We start from the raw sequence: 22,927 nt of genomic DNA on the forward strand, positions 1-22,927 counted from the left end.
ATTTCAGCTTCATAAATAGAAATTAAGTCCAGTAAAGGATTTCTTCGCAAGTAAGCTAGTATAAAAGTAATGATAATTTTTTAAAAACCCCTTTCTGTGATATCAGCTGTTCTAAAATGAGTAAGCTGAGTAATAGCCCATTGGGATAACTTAGTTATTTTGATTGATAAACTCCTCTAGCAGAGCTCTGTATTGAGACAGAGACCAGGTAAGCTGTAGTTATTTTAATAATAATTTTAAAAATTATTCTCAACAAAACTCTTCTTATGTGTTTTAGAAGGATTAACTATTTTGGAATTGTTATCATAAATCTTTTAGAGACAAGGAAAATATTAAAAATTTCAATATGCACTCATGTTTATGAACAGTCATCTCATTTACAATCCATAGGGAGTATTCCAAGCTATTATAGAAGTATGCTTTAAATCACAGTTGTCTTTAAAATGATGAGTCATTTGAGTTTCAGCTAAGACAGCTCAGTTTGCAGAGCTGCTGGCTGGGGTAATGAGGTGAGATGTACACACAAGCCACCCTTTCCCCCTGAGATTTTTTCAGGAATAGTTTTTAAGTGCTCTTGTCACATTTCACATTAGCACGAGTGCAAGAGGAGTAGCTCGAATTAGGTAAGGTTCTCTGAGAACTGCCAGATAAGTCACTCTAGAGAGGAGATCAGATTTTTCTAGTTTGATTATTGCAGTGCTCTGGGCTTCTATCAAGCATTAAAACTGCCATAAGATGAAGCTGGTTTATCGCAGTTCACTAAATTTGCTCAGATTATTGTTCTTCAGAGGATTTACAACACTGACAGCTATTGCATAGCCCTTTTTGCACAGTAACCTGAAAAGCAGGTTGGAATACTGAGTGCACATCTCTTCCCTACATGGATACAATGATTTCACACTGCAACACCAAAGAATCCAAATTTTAGTCCTAATCAACGAGCTTGAGTCACACATTTATCTAATGCCCACCCTGGTACAGCTCCCTGAGCTGCTGGAGCTGGTGGAAATGTGAAACCTGTGGAAGGGAAGTAGCAGTACCCTGAGCTGGGCACTACAGGCAAAGCCTCTGCTCTTGTCCTGACAGTCTTGCTCTACAGGCTGATGAAAAAAGCAGAGAATGCTGTAGCTGCATTACTGCCACCTTTTCCATTTCTCAGTAGTTACTTCACATGAATGCAACTTACCTTACTTTGGTAATAAATAAATAAATGCAAGTCTCACTTCAATATGTTGCACCAGCCACTGTTCTAAATAACCAAACCTTTAAAATGAGATCAATTCAGATATCCAATATTTATTTTTATACATTTTATAGTACAAAATATAAGAGACATGAAATACCCAAGCCTCTGAGCATCTATGAGATCTCGGGTAGAAAACAAGTTGACAGGTTAGTAACCTGTTTTCCACAGCAGCTTCCAAATTTTCTCTTCCATTAGTTTGAAATCTGATCCTTCTAGGAATTCCCAAATAAGAAGCAAAAATGCATTTAAAAGACAGGAGTGCTATAAAATGAGAAGGCATTGACAGCACTTCAACAGATTTTGATGGTTTAAAGCCTTTTTCTCATTGGTCCTGGCACAGTGCAAAAAACCACAACCAAATGTAAATATTTGCTACAAAGCCTGGTTTTGTATATCCAAAAATTTTATGGATGACAGCCAAATGACTTGTGAATTCACCATGAGAGCCCAAAATGGAACAGCCCTTCTTTGCTGTAGTATCTAGTGCATAATAGTGGAATAAATTTTCCTGCAAGAAAAATACCCATTAATTTTCATTTCTACTATCTTGGGTCTGGCCCACACCATAAATAAGAGATTAGTATGAAGTATAGAGTATTCATAAGAATGCATTTACTACCACTGCCATTACCTCTAGATTTTCTCTAGACCATAAATGTATTCTTGGGGCAAACATGCAATATACAGGTAGTGCCACCACTAAAAGTATTGTTATTTTCAAATTATTCTTGACATGAACTGCTATTTGCTGTGAATTTATAAACAATATGTATCTGACCCAGGAAAAAATTATAAAATAGTTACTAGTTTCTCTAGAGCAACCATATCATTAACTTCTCTTTTATTGTTTAGAACTAAAATGTGTTAAGAAACAATATCTAAAAAATTCCAGGGTTTCCAAACCAATGAGCTTATTTCATCCTAAACCCATTAAATTGTGTCATAAGAAGGATAGGAATTGCACTTCTTAAGGAAATGCATTTTGAGGATTTCACATTAAACATTAACATGGGATTAAATATTATTGAAACATAGCATTTCTTGGGTGAATAGAAATAATTTACAATTCCATAGCTGCTCACAGCACAAAAGACTGTCAGTGTCTTAGGGCAAATAAAAGCTTTCCCTGGAGGAACCAAATTTTGAACATTTTGGAAAAATGTCAGTAGGAACAAATATTGCTTCAAAAAGCCTGCTGAATACACTCCACTCTATCTTATAGCACCTTTGTGAACGCCAGTTTAGTTGTAAATGCCTGAAACAACCTTTGAGAAAGCGTGTGATCCAAGTGGCAAAAGAAAGTGAAACAGCACAGAAGTGTGTATTTGTGAACTTCCAAACATTTAGTTTTCACTTTCTACAGAGGAAGTATTGTGCAAGTTTCTACATTTGCAACTGTAATTTTTTTCTGATAATTTTTTTGATAAGAAAGAAATAAGCAATTGAAATTCAGGGTGAACTGCTTCCTACAGTGATTCTTTAAGTGGGTCTGAAAACTTTTAATTAAAGGAGCTGTGATTTATATTTTTTTATTTAAATATATGCACTGAAATCACCTTTGAAAAATATTCAGGGTTTTTTTTATTATAGTTCATTCACATTTACCTTTCATTTCTTTCTGGCTTCTCCAAAGGAAATCTCTGAAGTATAAGGGGCTATTGCTTTACCTGCTTTACCTGCTTTACACATTCACTCAGATAAGGAGAAATCTTACAAACTTGGCATTTTAAAGCCTGTGTTCCAGACTTATGAACAGCTTTGGAAAGACAAGAAGTGCTATCCAAATGGAAAACTTTATCTGATGGGCACATTTTGGCATTTACTAAAGCATGGAAAGCACAGTCAGATCAGTGCAGTGCAGGAACCTGAAGGAGTTTATTGGTCGCGAGTAAACTGTTAACATATGAAAAAAACCCATAATTTTTGAATTTCGGATTTTCAAACAAGCTTATTAATGAGAAAATTTTGGGTACTTCACATATTGACATAGCTTTGGCAGAAATTAAAATGGTAGTAAAGTTCACACTTTTTTATTTTTACTTTTCAAAAATGCTTACTTGTTTAAACTTTTAACATGTAAATAGCTCTAGTGGCTTTTGTAGAGCATAAGTTGCACCTAATTTACAGGGATGTGCAATGGCTGGGAATGTTAGAATAAAATAACTATCCAATATCCATCTCATGTCATTCTTTTCCCATCTCTAGAGTCTGTAGCAGTAGTTTGACAGAGAACATTGTATGCTCTTGGAACTCTATAAGGCTGAATGGAAAGGACAAATTCAGGGTAAAGTTGCTGTATATGACTAATTTTTAGAGTTACATAAACTTGTTAAATAACTCCATCTGATTGGTAAGCTCCCTAAATTCAGCTTGTGTTACAGTCTGAGCAATTCAGAATGTTATCTCTCAAGGACTCAAGACCTCGAAATTAATAATTTTCTAGGGCCCAGCCAAGACATGCTTCAAAATTGCCTAATTTGTGAACTGTCCTCTGACCAAAAGCGTGATCACTGTCTTTCCAGAGATGGTTGAGAGAAAAATACAAATCCCTATTCTTAGGCAAGATACCTAATGTGTGAAGAATGTTGCTGGGGATATTGCTTAGCTGCTTTTGTCAGGAGGAGCTTGAGATCCCGGTCTCCTACTCCCCAGAGGAGTGCTTACATCACATTTACTGGCAGCTCTGAGGCATGATACTCCTCTATTCTCTACAGAACTCCATAGGAACTAATTTAAGGTAGTAGGTTGTAGAAGAAGTAAAGAAGGAATGTGACCTGCAGGTGGTACAGAACTGGGGGTTGTGCTGCCACTGAGAAGGATCTTGATGGGCTGGAGAAACTGGCAAACAGGAATCTCATCAAGTTCAGAAAGTCAAAATGGCAAGTCCTGTCTGTCCCTGGCGAGGAATATCCCCACACATCAGTAGAGGCTGGGATCAAGAGGGAAATCAGCTTTGCAAAGGAGACTTTTGTTCTTTTGTGCCGTAAGGACAGGTTGCTGGCTCATGTGCAGCTTGTCTGTCAACATTGCCAGATTTGCCTCTCTACTGACGCCTGATGAGACATATCTGGAGTTCTGGGCCCAGTGCTGAACTTCCCAGGACAAGAAACACACAGAAATACAAGGCCAGCAAATTTTACAAAGATGCTTAAGGTCTTGTAGCCTTTGCTGCATGAGGAGAAGCTGAGAAGGCTGGGACTGTTCAGCCTCAGGAAGAGGAAGCTTGAGGGCATCCTATACATGAGTATGGGTACTTGAAATTAAACTGTTGTTGTGCAGAAGATGGAGGAAGACTCTTCTCAGTAGTACTTAGTGACAGGACAAGAGGTGAAGTGCTCAAGTTGTGCACAAGAGTGACTGGACACTGGCACAGTTTGCCCAGAGGGGCTGTGCAGCCTCCATCCTTGGAGATTCTCAACATTTAGCTGGACATGACTGTGGGAAACCTTGTCTAGCTGAGCCTGCTCTGAGCTAGGGTGTCTGGATTAGCGAATGTCCAGAGGTGTTTGCCCACCTCAGCTCTTCTTTGGCTGTTACTCCTCAGCTTGGTGAGCAATTTATCACTTGTGGATTCTAGTCTTTGCTCCAAGGAACAGTAGACCCTGGAGAAAATGCACAAGCAATCTCTAGAAATGGGACTAACTAGTTTTGCATTAGTTTTTGAGTATTCTGATCTAGAATTATGCTTCTACAACCTGGCAGAATAGCCTCCTTCAACCAACCTCTGGCAGAGAGAAGTAATCAGATGCAGATCTTTGATAGAAAATGTGTGCACTATCAGGAGAAGATTACATCCAATTCTCTCTGTCCAGACTGGATTATCCTTGCAATCCCAAAGGCCTCTAAACTCTAGAGAAAAGGTAGGATTTCTACCTTTTGCATTATCCATACCTAGAAACAGGTAATTTCTTTGCAGATATTTGTGGCTTTTCACTGACAATTCTTTTCCATCCTACTGCCTTTGTGCTCCCTTACAAAGTCTTGTGCAAAGATAAGACCACAGAGCTAAGGAGGTTTCTTTTGCTGTATCTAACTACTGAGAGACAAATTGACAAACTTACCAAGCCCTAGGGGTTACTTGAAGCATCCAAAGACACTGCTTAGAACTGGTTGGAAATCCTCATGTATTGAGCTTCCTGTTGAACTCTAGCAGAAATTCTTTCAACTTCCTTACCATTCTGCAGATTTCAGCTGATAAGATAATGTGAGAGACAAGAAATGGAAAATATCTCATTTGTGAAGGAACTCTCTTCTTCATTAGATTTTTCCCTGAGAGCTTGATTGATTATTCTCACATTTAAGTATGCAATATGGAACACTGTATAATTACAGTGAAAAGAGTAGATGTAGCCAACAGGCAAAGACAAGCAGACTAGTGCCAAAACTGTTACATTACTATTGATGATTATTATGTAGCATCACAGACATATTAAACACTGCTTCTTCCCTGTCACTGCATGGGAAATTGTTTTGTCTTATTTGTCTTGCATTCATAGACCTCAAAGCTGCAAGCAAGGACCAATTCACACTGTAAAGTGCAGCATTAAGTAATCCAGAGGTTTGCTGTCAATCTGTTTTTTCCTTTTTTTTTTTTTTCTTTTCTTGGAGCAGATTAATTATAGTGGAAGTATTTGCAACAGCCTATCTGTCACCAGAAAATAATAACACAAGGCAGCTAGAACTGTGGTTGTAGACTTACTGGAAAGGTATTACATGATTTGGTTGGTTCTAACAAATTGAATTTGCTTTTATTTTATTAAAAATCAGTTCCAGAATGGATTAGCTAATGAAGTGTCCTTGTGGTGACTGAAGGATGTAAACCAGATACAAGGTTTTTGAGTTGGTCTGTAGTAGAGATGTTTATATCTCACATTTTAAATAGACATAGGGGATAAATGAACATGCAATGTGTTTTTCATCAAACATACTGCCTAAGAACTTTCAGTACTTGAGAAACAGTGCTGGTTGCCAGCTGGATTTCAGATGATCTCCTTATCATGTAGATCTCAGTAACAGAGGCACTGTGCAGAATTGGGAGTTTTGTCAGGAAGAATCCAAAAGCCCATGTTGTCTTTTGTTTAAAATAGCGTGCAGCAGAAATTACTGATTTGAGTAAAATTTTGCCAATAGAAAACAAAAAACCTGAGAATTCAGCAGTGGTTTATTCTTTACATGTTGCAAAGTTTCACTGATTTTAAGAGCATTAAAGCAAAGTCTTGACTCTGACATCTGATGCTATTTTGTTACCATGAAAATAGTGAATGTAAATGTCTCTTCTACCAAAACTTTGTGTGTCTTACCATGTGAACCACCAATTTCCCTGGGAAACAAGCTTGGCAATTCTTTGTAAAAGGTGGCTATTTCTGAAACAAGAAGGACAAAAGTGCAGAAAACAGGAAAGGGCCTTTTTACTATTCAAATAGCCACACTGAACGCACAAAAATCTAATTTGTGAGAAAGCCAGAGACCTGACAGCTTGTTTTTAATGTCTGAGATACCCTTTGTGTTGTGAATTCTGAAGGGAAAAGTATTAAATATTTCTTACTTGAAATCAATACAAGATACTCAAAAGCAACTCTTGTTATTGCTATAGTTTAGATTCATACCAGAACTATAAACTGCAAGAGTGTACTGCAAGTACACAAGTCATCACCAATTTTCAGTTAATATTGCCTAAATCCAATATTTATCTGTTATTAGAAACTGTTTTTCTGTGTCTTCATCTGTAATACTAGTAGGCTGTAGAAATGAAAGTGTTTAGCAACTGTTTTACTGAGAATTTTCAAAACATTAGGCATATGGCCAAGGTCAGCTAATGCATCTCAGCTGGGAAGCAATAGCTTTAAAAGAGTGATTGTAGATGTGCAGAAGACCTGACCATTTGCAGTCTAATGTAAACTGGTGAATACCAGTGTCAGCATTTGCACCTTGAAATTTAAATATTTTGCTGGGGCTTTAGTTGTTCCTTATTTTTTTTATACTTTCTAATTACAAAATAAAACTAAGAAATTAAAAAACCTCAAGCAACAAACCAACTAAAAAAAAAGGGTAGGAACCTCTTGCTCTATCTATGCTTCCTTAGAATTCAAACCAACCTTTCTGAAGTCTCCCTTGCCCATGATCCAACACACACTATAGTAATGAAATGTCTCTAAAAAATTCCAGTCTTCTCCACCAAAACTGAAACATAACACAAAGCAGGTATTATACTGGTGGGAGAAATTAAGTGAGAGAAAAGGAAGAAAACAGAAAAAGCCACTTCACTCAAATTAAATACATTTTAATTGCATCTAGAAAACATAGTTACATGAGCAGGAAACATAGTCAAGGAGGAAGGGTTAATTGTGTGCACTCCAACCTAAGAATTTTGATGGTGTGTTAAAATATTACAAGCTAGAAAGGAATTTACAAAAGGAATTTACAAATAGTCATGTGCTTTCTTAGTCTACCCTAATAATGCCAGAAACATCAGATATTCAGCTACTCTGTTGTCTAGACAAATGGCATATTCTTGCTAATTGCAAGTACAAAAAGCCAATTTGAAAACTAGGTTTTCAAATGACATGGTTTTATGGCAGTTGGGAATGATAGAATATGGACTATGCTCTTGAAAACTTTTCCCTCTCATTACCCAAGAAGGAATTTACATCCTGTGCACAAAATCACACTGATTTCATCAACCATTAATATGTATTTTCCAAGCTACTTGCCTATGAACACATAGATCATCTTTTCAATGCCTGCCTCAAGTTTAAGAGTCATTAAAAGTCATCTATTTTGTAAAATACAAACTAAAATACAAACTAAAACTTGACTTCTTAGCCACAATATTTTTCAGCAACATTTGAGAGATTTGTGTGGGGTTTGTGTTTGTCAATGAGAAGGTATTGCAATGAGAAGAGAATAATTCTTTTTGTATTTGTTGCTTGTTTTGCCATTTACACCTATACTCTTTAGACATCTATAAGAATTTTCTCTTGGACAGTTCCTTGTTCTGACTTTCCTGTTCTGTATCAGTTTTGTCCTCTTTGTCTCAAAGTAAAAAGGGAGATGCTTTGCACCTGTGCAGGACGAGGAATCAGTGTGCAATTTCCAGCGCGTTACCACTTGCTTTCAGGTTTTTACTATATTACAGAAGAGACCTTATTGTCCATTTTATCTTTTTCTCTGAAATCGTGTGCAAAGTGCACAAAAAAATACCATCAGCGATGTTCTGGAGTGTAACAGAATGATTTTAACATGCATGGGACTTCTCATGTGATTAGTACCTGGGAAAAGAATTGCATTCATGCAGCTCAGTGTGGATCTTTTCTGAATGCTGCTGTGTGTTCTGGGAATACTGAACCACCAGATGTATATTGTCTATTTACAGCTTTCTAAACTTGCTGGTAATTATATCTACCTGCTCCTGAGTCACTGTACTGTGCATATAGCTGGCATTAGGTTGTAAATTTAATTCAATCCCATTCCCTTCTGGATTAGGAATTCAGTCAAAAAGTAGGTGTACTCTTGCTCCAGAGCTCATAATATGCCTTTGCACAGGAAAACATAGATGGCCTCTGAAGTCCTGAAACTAGGGCACTCTACCAGCTGTTAGTGATAAAGCCATCCAAGACCACCAAGACAACACCAACACACTTCAGTGTGGAATCAAAGGATTACTTACTTGTGTTTGTGCTCAGTACTCACAGCAGCGTCTCCCCAAAAATGAGTTGCATTAGTTTTACCACTGTGTATATAGTAATATCTCCTTCTGTGTGATTCTCAGTTAGTTCTCCAACATTCTGTTTTCCTTTCTAAAGAAATAAACTGTGGCAACACAAAAACATGTCCAAAACCATTGTCATGCATGGTGGACAAGAACAGGTAACAGCCTGTATCATATGGGTTATGGTATTTGCATAGCAGGTGGAAGGACAAACACTAGAAAGACCTTGACAGAAAAGCTAAAAAGAGTTTTCCTGAGCTATGGCTGCTGTTCACCTACCCTGTACCTTGACAAGAGCAGCCTGGGCAGCTACCCAACAGGGCTGTGCAAGCATTGTCCTGCTGTGTGAGAGTGCCCTGCTGTGCCCTGCAGCACGAGAGTCTATGGAGGGCAATTTGGCGTGATCTAAAATTAAGACTGACTATTTTGGATGGGTCAAATTGGGTTCTTCTGGCCCCTAGGAAAAGGAGGAGGGTTTCCCAGCCAGCTGCAGCAGAACAAAACGGTGTCACGTACAGACACATCTGTAGCACTGCGTTAGAGCTGGTCGGCATTATCTCGGGCCAATATGTAAGTGGTTGCTAGGCAGATTTAGGTCGCCAGGTAATCCTGTGCTCGATGCTCTCTGCAGTGTCGGAGCAGAGCCGGGCAGAGACAGTGCCACACCGCGCTCGGTGTGGGTGCCCGGCGGCTGCGACCTGGAGCTGGATGGAGCTCCTGGGAATCGCTGGGGTCACGCTGACTGCTGGGCTGCTGCGGATTATTGCCCTGCGGGAGCCTGCACTCACGGGGGCATCGCTTTCACAATGGTTTTCACTTCCAAAACAGGCAGCATGGGCCAACGCGCCCGGCAGCGAGCTGCTGCAGGGCGAGAGAGAGCCGTCAACCCGTGGATCCTCCCGCTCCAGCCCCAAAGTGCCACCCTGCGGCTCCCCTCGGGAGTCCCCGCCTGTCCCTGCCCTGTCCCTTGCGGCGGGAGCGGCACCAGCTCTCCAGGTCCCTGCACCCTGCCCCGGGATGCTTGGCAGGGACTCCAGTGCGTCCCGGCGTCTGGGCAGGGGCTCCCGCCGTGCTCGCTGCTGTTATCAGGGACATAAAAGGAAAGAGGCACTTCTTACACTCCTCTACGTGACCCAGAGCAGCAGCTCCATGGGTGGATTTTTTGTTCTTTTGGGGAGAAGGGAATGTAGGTGGGCCTAGTAAAATAAATTGCGGGACTTCTTGTTTTTATTAAAGCCATTGTGCAACTACTGCTTGTATTTTCTGTAGTCACATTCCTACAGCTATGCTCACAGAAGAAGGCAGCTTATTTTTAAAATGAGAGAAAGGCTTGACGAAAGGTTACAGTAAAGAAAAGAAAGCTAAGAACATTGATAAGGTATCAGCCCTAATCCACACATCAGACAGATATAAACCTGTTTAAAACTATTTCAATGATAATTTGCTTTCTCAAGAGCAATGTCAGGGTGATAGAAAAACAAATCAAGGGTAAATACCAAAACTATCTTTTCTTATATGAAAATGGTATTTTTCTGTCTCTGGAGAAAATGCCACATTCATGTTTAAAGCATAAAATACAGTTAAGGAATGGCAGTATTAAAATACAGTAAAAGATGGCAGTATTTAAAACATGCAGATGAGCTCCAGAAACCTGAGGGCATTGCTATAACTGACTGCAAAGGAGGAACTATTTATCTTAGGAGTCACTGGATAATGTGTAACATATACAGAAAAGAGAGGTACAAGGTCAGCTCTCAAGGAGTGCTGGTAGTTTGGAATTGGAAGTATTCTTTGTGAGGCCCTCTGCCATCTAACTTCCAAGAAAAAATACCGTAGCAAATAATTTTTTTTAACTTTTCCTTTTGTCTCTAGTTTTCTGTGTAGGAAAGCAAGATCATTTCATCCTGAGTGTCTGAAAACTAAGAATAGATGAAAGGGAGAAACGCTAAAGAGCTTCTTCCAGAAATATTCCTTTATCTATAGATTCATGTATTTAAAGTTTCAAAGGAGCATTATGATTATCTAGTTAGAACTGCCTGACTGGCTGTAAAACCTCACCAAGTAATCTCTTCATCATGCACATAACATCTGTTTGAGTAATTGCATACCTCTTACAGAAAAACCTAGTACTGATTTAAGAGCTGCAAATGATGAAGTTCTGCAGTCCTTACTCAGGATTTGACTCAATGAAAACATTGGCATATTATGCTCTCTGTCTACTAGATTGGAAGCAACAGAAAGATGTACCTGGCTTTAAAAACAGGTCTGTTTCAAATCTCTATGAACCAACTCTACAGATTTAAAACAAACTAAAAGAGAATGCATCATAAGAAAACTTGTGCAGAGTCTTGGCTTTTGTACAGACACAAAAACATATTTTATTATTTTTCTTGGATTTTTTTATTCTATTTATTTTTTAATTTTTAGAAAATATTGACTATAATGATGAATTTGACAGGCATATCTCTTTGGTGTAAAACCTCTTTAGTTTTCTATTTCAATGATCTATAGGAACAGATTCCAGCCCTCTGTAGGGCTAGAGGTCTTGATTTACACCTGGTAATACTCCCCCTTCGGTATCTCTTTTAAGACACAAATGTAAAGAGATTTACAGCAGAGGCCCTAACCTTAAGTGGTGAGGTAAGTTCTAAGTGCCACAGGAATTCAAACTTTCATATGCTGATGAGACTTCAAGTGCTCAGATTTGACACCATGGCAAAAACCATTCTACACTGACAAATGCCACAAAAGCCAAAGAGCTCTGTGGCAGAAATAAAGATTAACTGGCTTTCTGATCAACTTATCTGTGCCTGTGGTGGAAGCTGTATAAATACATTTGGTTGTTGAATGTGATCAAGTTGCCTGATAAGCATATTTAGCAAAAAAAATGGTATTTTCTTAACAGGTGTGAATACAATAAATTCACAGAACATATATGGGTGGAAACCTATGCTCCTATGCAACTTTAAAGCACATACTGCTAGAAATTACTTGCCCTCTTTCAGACGCGTTAATAAGTAGTTGACAAATATTTCAGAATACAATAACATTACCAAAACGTAATTGTATTGGTATTTTTGTTTTCTGTGGAAGCAAACATTAGGCATACATAAGCATTCAAACTATGGTAACTGTTCTCATTGAAATAATGAATGTTTCCAATATTCAGTTGGACCATCTGATACAAGAATAGATTTTGCTTACGTCCAATGATGCCCTGCTACTGCTTGAATTGACTGTCACAGCTGAAGGTCATGAAGTGACTCGGTGCCAATACAAACAGTTGAAATACTGAGAAACCACTTTTAAAAGATATTACCTTAATAAAATCAAGCAAAAGCTCTAAGAAAAAATGTAAACTTTGAAAACAGAAGCATTAGACATGGCTTCTCAACTCACCTTTTGAAGTTACATCAACATAAAAAGCAATCAAAATATTTGCACACCTAAGAAAAAGAAGCTAGGATTGTACTTCGGGCCTTAAAAAGAGCTCAGTTCACTCCCCTGCCAGATAGAGACTTCCAGTGTTACCTTGGATAAATTGTTTGGGATGAGGTTTCTGAAGGTATGTGCATGTCTAAGTTTGTCTAGATTTGCACTGAGGTATTTGCTACAGATTCTCATAACTAACAGGCATTGAAAATGAATGCATATCTACTTTTAAAATTATCTCTAAGTTCCTTTTTTTTTTTCCCTGAGGATTAGTCAGTGATTGACTAAGGGTTCACAAGCCCATGAATGTGGGCTATAATAAACAGTGAAATTCAATATTTTTTTCACTTCGTATTTTGATTAGTGAGTATGGTGCCCATGAAGCTTTTGAGAACTAACATGTCTGACAGTTTGCTGTAGGAGAGTACACTCTCTATCCCCTAAAATAATTGTACCTTCATGAGGAGCTATCAAATAAACACAGGACAGGTTGTGAGACAGTCATGTTGTGTCATAATGTAGAGATATTCCAAGACAGAGTTTAGACAAAGAAAAGAAAATTTTCAGTTGCTTCATAAAGAAAACATGTCTGTTCTGTAACTTGCTCTCCTATTTCCACAGCTCATCAGAGATAAAGAAAGAACAACATTTAGTTCTCAAAAGTATAAATAAGTTAGGGGAGGAGTCCTTGAACCAGAAATTGAAAGCACGTAAGGAGCTGAAATCACACAGCTGAGTGTTACTCAATACCTCCTGGAAGCCATCAGGACACAATTTGTATATTTGTTTCAGACCCAGTTCTGCAAAACTAAATTGTATGAATCATCTCAACTTGTGCAGAATTACCTTGAACTCAAGAGGACTAATTACACAAAAATCACTCAGGATGGGAGGAGTTGCAGTGAGGCTACACGCTTTCTAGACAATTGAAAAAGCTCTTTCCACAATGCATATCACATATCTATGATTCAGCTAATTGCAGACAGGAAGGCAAGTGTTTCTTGAATATGATATCTCAGAAGCAACATTTGGGTCAAAAAATCCCTTCATTTGAGGAGCCTGGAAGCGGTATCAGGGAAAAGCAATTTAAACATGTTTTTTATAATCCTTCATAAGCAGTTACTATAAGCAACCACCAGAGGTGAGAAAATGCAAAAGGTGGTTAGTCCAGTGTTTGACTGTCACAGGTTCCTTCACACACATGAGAAACTGTATTGTAGCAGGAAAAGAGTATTCCCAAATTTCTGTATCATAAACTTCAACATTTACATTTGTCATTGTTTTCCTGCCACAGTGGGCCAGTAAGATGCAACCAATGAGAATCTTTATGCTGAAAAAGTAGAAAGTGCAGACTTCATGAGATTGCTTTATATCATTTTGCAGTTTAGCTTTGTTATGCATTTTAGATTTAAAGAAATAATCCTTTGTACTAAAAGGCAAAAAAACCATTCAGTATTCAAATTGTTCAGCTACGGTTAGTCCACTTTAATTATTGCATATAAAAGTGTTTTATTCTTTTCTTCAATCAGACTGGCAGAGATCACTTAGAGCATTCAACTAGAACAGCCTCAATAAAAACTAATTAAAAGCTCCTGTGAGTTTGAGCATGGGATCTGGTAAACTCAGTAACAAATAAAACATAATTCTAAACATTCATGTTTACAAAGAAATAATTACAAAACTCTGAAGAATAAGTTAATAAAGTAAAATAGTTATCTACTGTTCAGATATAAAATCCCAGCAACTTCGTTTACATATCACTATGGCAGACATGACAAATTTCTGAATAATGATATCCACTGTCATAAGTGGTACTTCGAGATTTCCAACAGAAAACTTATATTTTAATTTTCTGTTCAAATACAGCCAAAAGTAAGAGGCAAAGCCAGCCTAATAGTAATCCAAGGTTCTGTAGGAGAAACATCAACCAGGGTCGCCGTGTCTGAATGTGAGTCATTTCAGGAAGCTAAAAAAAGAATAAGACAGAAGAATGAGAGCCAGATACATTCATTTGTGGGGAAAAAAAAGTTATGGGAAAACAAGGCAAACTTACTTTTTAAAAAAAACAACTTTCAAAATGGTGAGCTTCTGACTGTATTAATGTGTAGCATTTTCTGTACATTTTGACAAAGCTGATCTTGACAGTGAAATATTTAAATTAATCAAATTCTCCCCACTGGTTCTTTAACTAGAACTGACAACAATTATAAATAAGATTCTAAAATTTGTTAACTTCTCAATATTTTGTAGTAATTTTATATATCTGTCTGCAAGGAAATGCATATTTAGGAAAATTAGTGATTTCTTTTTGTGGGAATAAACTAGTTGTAGTATTTTTTGCTTCAGTACTATATATAGAGTCAATCATGCTTTTTCTGAAACAACTGGCGACATTCCTATTTACTTGGATTTTACTGAATGCTCAAGTAGAAAACAGGACTTCTTAAATATGCTTGAAAAAAATAATGTTTAGTATTTTTCCTCTGTGAGTTTTAAATCATGTAATGGAGCAACACTTGTTTGTAATAAAAGCCATTTTCATTGACCTTTCACTCCACACAGTGTATTTTATCAAAGGTTTAAACTAAATATGTGTCTAAACAGAGCTTGCAAAAGTGATGCCTCAGGCTCAAATTCTCTTAATATTTCTGCTTTGTTCAGGGGAATCACTGGTGACTGCTAATACTGTCACCCCAGTTCTGGAAATACATACAGAGCAATAGCCTGGTGCTGACCTCTGGTTTTGGTTGTGTGTTTTTTTCTGTGCTCGAATAAAACTATTGAGTTCCTGTGCATTTTGGAGGCTGTTCACAGGAGCTGTAACAGCAGCAGCCACTGGGAGACAGTGGAGTGGTGCTGACCAAGGAGGTGAATGGGAGTGTTTGCTATGCTCGTCCTTCCCTCTATCAGAGGGGGGTCTCTGGGGCTGCTTCTTCTGCATTCTTCTTTGTCTCAAAGTTGGCATGTGCCCAAAACAAAACTGTGCTGAAAAAATCTGCCTCCACCTTAAAGTTTTGCCTGAAAATAACAGAGAAAGACAAATGCCCTGGATCTTCATTATAACCAGGCAGTGGTTAAAATTGCAGTACAGAAATTTATGTAGTTTTATTTGATCATTGTTTGAAGGTAATCAGAAACTTTTAATCTAAAGCAACTGTAAACACCTCAAAGTTTTTATGTAAATCAAAATCTGAACTGACAGTTTTAAGTGCTTAGGGTTTTTTGTGCATGTAAGTAAAAACTGTTCATTAAGACCTAGCCTGAATCCAGGGTTCCAGTCTAGATGTTTATTCTTTCTTATTTACCCTTATAATCAGTCTATTTTTTCTTCTTCCCCAGTGCTGAGTGGAAAGTTCTCCAAACAGGAAAATTTTCTCCTCCCACTGCAAATTGAATTTTCATTGCTGTCAGTGACAATTTATTTATTGCTGTCAATTACAATTTAGGAGACACACACATGCACAGTAAGTTCCAAAGAGAGTTTTCAAAAGGAATTCTTAGCAAGTAATGCCCTTTCCATGTCCAGTGCTGACATCTGCTCCCTCCATCTAACCTATGTGCATGTAATCAACACATAAACCATTTCTATAGCCATACCTAGTGTGACATCCCTGCTTATCTGTTAAAATAAAATGGCTGTTGTCACAATATCAGCTATGGTTACTCAACTCTATCTGAACAAAAAAGTGTGTGGTATAGCAGAGAGAATCTTGTTGTTTAAGAAGCATAACTGGCAGATACAAACCCTGCACAGATTAAGGGAACATGGTACCACATCCAAGCTGTTGGAAGCTATCACATTTGCTAATGCTTCAAGTCTGTCACAGGAAAAAGAGGTACTGCTAATCGAGGGACTGCTGTGTTCCACTTTAGTTCATGTTATCATGAGTGCACAAAAGATAAGAATAGGAAGCAGCATGCTGAAAGTAGGCATGAGAGACTCTCAGGCATGTACTGGCTAATAAAGAGTTCTTACCAAGCTGGGCATATGTGGCCTGTCTGCTGCACTGCTACCGTCCAGTAAATCACTTTGAAAACTACTCCCTTATCTTCAAAATTGAAAACATATTTTAAATTAGTCAGAGTAAACTTCAGGTTTGCATAATTTCTTGGTGAAAAATGATGGATATAAGTGATTTTATCTTTTGTCGTTTATTCAGTTTCTGAAATTATTAGTCTACCCAGCCTGCTAATGGAGTTACAATGCCATTTGTAGAAATGAAAACCCTTTAATTAACCACAGAAGTAGATTTGTGCTACTTTGTCTATGGTGGCAATCTCACAGTGCTGTTCTGTCAACAAACCTCCACTCACACCCCTCAGTGTTCCTCAATGCAGAAACCAGTGAGGCTATTCAGTTTTTTTAACTGCTATTCTGACAAGCACATGAATATTTGAAAGCTCATAAAACAAATACTGAAAATTACAGTCAATTTTTTTCATACTATTAAGTGTTTGTACACCATCAGCAGGAGCACTGATTGCTGTTCTTTGTAGATGAGAGTGCAGCAGAGAATAGAACTTATTTCTGTGAAGAAAGTAGGAAAATACATAAAGAATGGTTCATTTTGCCTTAAGATGTATCATTTTCTCTTGAGATGTACTATACAAACATAAAATGCTATTCATATATATGTATGTGGCCTGCAGTGCAACATAAATCATTTTTTTGCAGTGCTTCATAAATAATTTTTAAAATGAAATGATCCCTGCAATATTTGACACTGACAAACAGGTGATCCATCCAATGCCAGTTATTTTGAGAAAATGCAGAGAAGGCTGATTAGAGACTCATTAATAAAAGGGATTGAGAGAAATAAGATCATTCCCTTTCTCTTCCTTCTTTCTTCCCTTCACATCAAGAGCAAGATTATGATGACAAGATGAGAACAAGGGAAAACATGTCCCTGTCTCTGCCTGGAACTATATCTTGTCTTGGGATTTACAGCTGGCACATTTCTTTGAAGACTCAGGCAAAAAGATGGTATTGCTCTAGGAGCTTGTGGGTCCCTGATGGATGTTGATCCTACACTGAAGGAAAAATATGTGTACATCATTCTCAGCCCCATTAGTAAAACCATGCCTACACAGTTGGTAGGGAGCCTCACTTCCAAATTTCTCTGTCAGAACAAGCTGAAACTTGGTACACAGTGTTCTTCTCTGTTATTTACTACCTCAGTCAGGACTGTTGACACATCCACAATCCTTTGGCAGCTCCCTCTTAAGCTCTTAGGTGAATTTTATGTCCATTTCACTTTACTTACAATAGCAAAAATCGACTAAAATACTACCAAGGTCTAAGATCAATTACTGTAAGTAGAATTTTAAATAGGTTATAATACTGGAATGGCATATCAGGTTTAAAGTATGATGCCTGAATCTGGTAAAGAGCATCTCAGGCATAAAGTGGTAATGAACACAAGGGAGAGACAGACAGCCCTGGGGAAAAACATCAAAGTAATAATTTATGAAGACACTCTTTTCACCTTCCTCTTCATTTTCTCACTCAAAACATTCCATCTTTGTGCAGGAGCTTGCAAGAAACTTTACATCAACACATGATGGTTAAAGAGCCATGTGACAAAGCTGGGCAGGCATTTAAGTTCTGCATTGCTACAAGTGTAACAGTTATCCATCTCTTCAATAAATTATGTGGCCTGAGGCATCTTTATGAACTATGATTCCTCCACAATTTTGCTCAGTCTTTAGACTAACTTCACACTTTATTTTTCTATTAGACAGATAATTTCTATTGAACTGGGAGTATGTTTTTCATAAACAACTATTAAAAGTTGTGGTAATCTGAATGGTTCTTTAATGCTTAAAAGCTAATTGAAACCTCCTTAGGACAGAAAGGAAGTGTTCAGGATAAGTATCTTACATTTTAGTCTTGAAACAGCTAATTTGCATTGAAAACAACAGGTGAAGAATATATAAAGAAAAGGGCAGAAGAAGAAAAAATAACCATTTTTTTCAAGATCTTAAAATCCCCTGAAGGTTCACATATATGTTTTACTAAATAAATAAAAATGTGTTTTTTAAAAGTCTTTAAAAGATTTTTTAAAAAATATACTCAAAAAGTCCATTATGCCTTTCTCTTATTTTAGTCTCTTAATGGTCTTTATTTCTCCTTTTCACTATAATGACACCTAGAATAAGAGTGACACAGAAGAAAAACAGATTACTTTTCTAAGCACTGTACACCCGCAGGGCAGACAACCTGCTCTTCCCAATAAACAAGCCTATGAGCTCTTTTGCCCTCCAAGTTCATTCCCCTGCATTTGTCTGCATTTCTCATCTCTCATGTGGCTATGCTATAAGGAAAATATTAAAATAGACTGAAGTTCTCACCATTTCTGCTAAAGACAAATACAAGAACATTCCAGCTGTAATAGTAAAGATCCAGTTTTGAATGGATGGGTCAGTCGATAGAGAAAGGCCAATATAAAGTCCTAAGAATGCTGTTAGTGCACTCATAAAATTCATCAAAATTGCAATCTTCGTGGGGAGCCCTGTACTTAGCAGCACAGCAAAATCTCCTGCATAGAGAAAAAGAACATTTATTATTTAGATGATAAATGTATTTTTAAGACTCTTGGTAATAAAATATGAAATAAAAGAATTAAGATATGCACAAATATAGTGAATGATGGGGGGCTGCCTTTAGAATTATGTACAATTAGTTATAAACTTGTCCTGTGTGAAAGAAAAATCTCAAAACAACAAGTCATATTGACTTGTACTTGTTTAGCTGTCCCTAAAGATAGCATACAGTATTGAGGAGTGGCTTTCTGTTAGTTCTCTATGTTCTGTGACATTTTCCATTTCCAACTTGGATACATGCAAAAGTAAAGTCACATGGTTTCCCAGAGTTTCTAAATCTTTCTCCACTGGGAACTTGCCAGTGCAAATCATGTGGGTATATTTGCAGCATGGTCTTTGAGTGTTTAGGAGGTGCTGGAAGTCAGAATAATATACACCAGTCTGAGTTCAGTTCTGACTCCAGTTTGAGTTTAATCCCACTAATTTCAGTCCTAATCAATTGGAGTAAGTTGTACCTCAGAATCCCATCACAGATTTTTTTTCTAAAATATAAGATTTCATAACAGGCCACAACTAGAAGATTTGAAAAATTTTGCTCCATCACTGTAAACATGTCACTTTGACACTGGGGCACTACTGCCCCAGAATTGAGAAGGTGTCTTTGGACTGTCAAGCATTTCAATTTGCTTTGCTGTGCAAACAAGCAAACAAGAGTTACCAGTTTTACAGTAATCCTCCATCCCACCATTTTTTGGAGGAGTTTTCTACAGAGTACATTAAATCCTCAGTCATTTAATGATAACTTCTCAATTTATAAACGTCCATCAACACAATGTCAGGAGCAGCTTCAGCCAGGCTGGAAGTTTTACCAGAAAAAGTCAATCAAGGGCAGTATATAATAGAACAATTCTCCTGTACTGTCCTCTAGTAAAATAGGCCATACCTATTATTATCCTTTTATACCTATTATATATACATATATATACATATACCTAGTATATAATATTATATTATTATATAACCTAATATACCTATTATACCTTTTATTATCTTATTGGTTTTGATTAGCAGCAGGAATGAGGGCAGCAAGAGGAATACTTGCTTAAATAGCTCTGCTGCATATTGAAACTCTTGGACAGCCCATTGTGTCAGGCATGGCCATCACACACACGTGGGTCTTGCTTACCATTTATTATTTTTTGTATCTGTACCTATAAGAATAACAGGTCAACCCTGACCTGATGTCACCTGCATCTGGAAAAGGTCAAGTGGGAAGGCATCCAGTAATGAGTGCAGAAGCCTCCTCTGGCTTTTGTGAAGCGCAAGAAAACTCTCAGTCTCACACAGCAGCACTGTAATTCATGATGCTATAAGCAAGAATTCCCCCAAATATCACACAGGAAAGAACTTTTTGGGAAATCTGGAAATGCAAAGTCAATCAGGAAAAATACAAACATATATTTCTTACCCATTTCATGAGGAATTTCATGGCATAAAATAGCAACAGTCGTTGTCACCCCTGTTTCTGTTGAGGATGAGAATGCTGCTCCTATTACCAAGCCATCAGCAAAATTGTGAAGACTGTCACCCACCAGAACCATTATTGCCAACAAGCTGATTTTTTTACCTCAAAAAAGAAAAACAAACAAACAGATAAAAAGCCCAGTATTAACCCAAACAGATACTTCCAGTTTTGTTACGCTACAAATTATTTGGGGTTTTTGGTGACTTTGCATTTAAAATTACAAAAAGTTATAATAATCAGAGGGAAATAGTGTTTATCTGATTTCTCCTTGTTATTACACTTCCTTCAATACATTTGAAACAAAAAGTAGGTTCCAGAACAATTCAAAATGAGATGCAAATACCAGTAAATAACTTCCTTATTCTTATTACATCAACTATTTGACAAAAAAATTGAGTCCCATCTCATGAAGCATCCTAAGGCTTTCCATCAATCTTTCTTTATTTGATGAAATTTGCACTAGTCTTCGTAGTTGCTATTTGGAGTTCTTCCACCATTGCTCACAGAATTGCAGAGCTGTAGTGAAGATAAATATTTGGTCTCACAGAGCTGATTGTTTTAACCCTGTAAAGCTTGGTATTACTGAGTAATATTTGCAGGGTCTGCTTTTTTATGGAATTATATTACAGTGAAAGAAATGAAAGACAACAAACCTCGGAGTGTCACTTATAGTACAGGGTTACAGCATGCTTATATCCAGCATTGGTTCCAATCAATTAATGGCTGTTATGCTCATAGTACTCCTATCTGGAACACCAGTCATGGGTGTAGATGGCTGTTTGTCTTTCCCATGCTGTTCTGTGACCTTGTTTTAGTGTGGAACAGTATACTGGGTGTTCATGGCATCATCCATCATCACCTGACATGAGTGGAAAGGTGCTACTAGTGATGCAAGTACTGAAATCAAGCCAGGGAATTAGGGACAGTCTCTGCCCAGCCTGTAACAGAGACAGCGGGGTGGAATGATGAACAAATTCACAGGGAGGCTGTTTAACTCTTCATGAAGCAACAAGGCTCCATCTAGGTTCAATGTCTAAACTTAGCAACACACAATCAGCTGCCCCATCCTGTACTTTTTTCATTCATTTTATCCACAGCCTTACAGTTAGGACTGCCTAATGACTGTAAAGAATCTTATCCAGCTTCCCACTACACAGAATGGACAGAACACTGTGAAAAGGGTTGGTTTTGTGCCTGAAGGAGCAGAGTCATGCTTTGGGCCCTAAATATGTATTTTTTCTGACTTTTGGTGACCCCACATAGAACTAAGGAGCAAACATGAAGCTGCACTGATCTGTCTGAATACAATTATTACCAGGTTTCACTCCAGTAATGTTTCTCAGAGATGATCATTTTATAGTTATGGGGGAGATAACTTTTCTTACAGGAACTGGCTAGAACTGAAGTCTTCAGACTATTGTAAAAATTACACAGAGCACATAAAAGCCTAACAACCATATTCAGAAAATCCTCCCTGGTTGTCTGGGAGCTCTGTGGGTTCAGAAAAATTGGCAGGCTTGTTAGATTTTGCTGCCAGCTTACAGAGCCAGACGTGGATGTCCCCAGTTTGCACAGTTCTTTCTAAACACTATGGGCAGTTTATAATCAATAGTGCAGAGCGTGAATTACATAGAAATAATAGATTGCTGTGTTATATTAAGTTTGTGATTTGTAATAAGCACTGGCAAGGATGAAATCATGGCCTGTCCCAAGGTCTTATTGGTCTGTTTTGTTCAAGTATCTGATTGCTGGAGAAGATATACCATGATTACTGGAACTCATTCCAGTGTGCTTTAGTATAACACAGGGATCAGGTTAGCATTGTGGAGCAATTACAGATATAAGCTTTGTGAACTTACTTGACAGAAAGTTAAGGATATGCATGTATAAACAAATCTGAATGTTTATCTTACTTTACTTTCAGCCTATTTTAAAGCAGCTTTGTTACTGGAAATTATCTCACTTCATTGTATTCCAACACAAACTATTAACTATTAACTTTTTACGTTTATTTCTAGAATGCCTTTTCTTCTCCAATAATCTTATGGCGTTTTTTTTCTTTGCTTAAATAGGGGATCAGAACTCATAGCAAATTCTGTTTATAATTTTCATAAAATGAATGGGCACAGGACGTCAACCATATACTACACTTTTTAAGTTTAGAGTAAGAGTTTAAAGCAAACATGTATCCATAAATAGATCTTTTCCAACGTTTCCATGACTAACACAGAAAAAATATTTCTAGTCAATGTAAAGTGTCACTAAGTATAACAAATATAAAATGATACTGTTTGGTCTTCTCTGATATTGATAGAATGACTATGCATAAATGCAGTGAGAGCCACTCAGACATCTTTTTCTTTAGAAAAATTCTTGCTTTCTAAGTTACTCCCTGACTATGGTGACTGATTGTTTTTTACTTGACATGCATTTACAGTGAAGCTTTGCAGTTCTGGAGTTGTCAGGCTTGTCT

At 37.5% G+C, this 22,927-nt stretch overlaps 1 protein-coding gene across 1 annotated transcript in view; it reads right to left on the bottom strand.

The window, feature by feature from the left end:
• Positions 1-14,223: 14,223 nt before the first annotated feature.
• SLC39A12 (solute carrier family 39 member 12) overlaps positions 14,224-22,927 on the bottom strand; it is a 32,346-nt gene continuing 23,642 nt past the window's right edge. Inside the window, exons 10-12 of the mRNA XM_062494498.1 lie at positions 20,398-20,556; positions 18,738-18,925; positions 14,224-14,352 (exon numbers count right to left, since the gene is read on the bottom strand). Coding sequence (XP_062350482.1) covers positions 14,224-14,352; positions 18,738-18,925; positions 20,398-20,556 — 476 coding nt within the window. The remainder of the gene's footprint in view (positions 14,353-18,737; positions 18,926-20,397; positions 20,557-22,927) is intronic.

The sequence above is a fragment of the Cinclus cinclus genome, chromosome 1 (genome assembly GCF_963662255.1).
Source record: "Cinclus cinclus chromosome 1, bCinCin1.1, whole genome shotgun sequence".
Taxonomy (NCBI): Eukaryota; Metazoa; Chordata; class Aves; order Passeriformes; family Cinclidae; genus Cinclus; species Cinclus cinclus.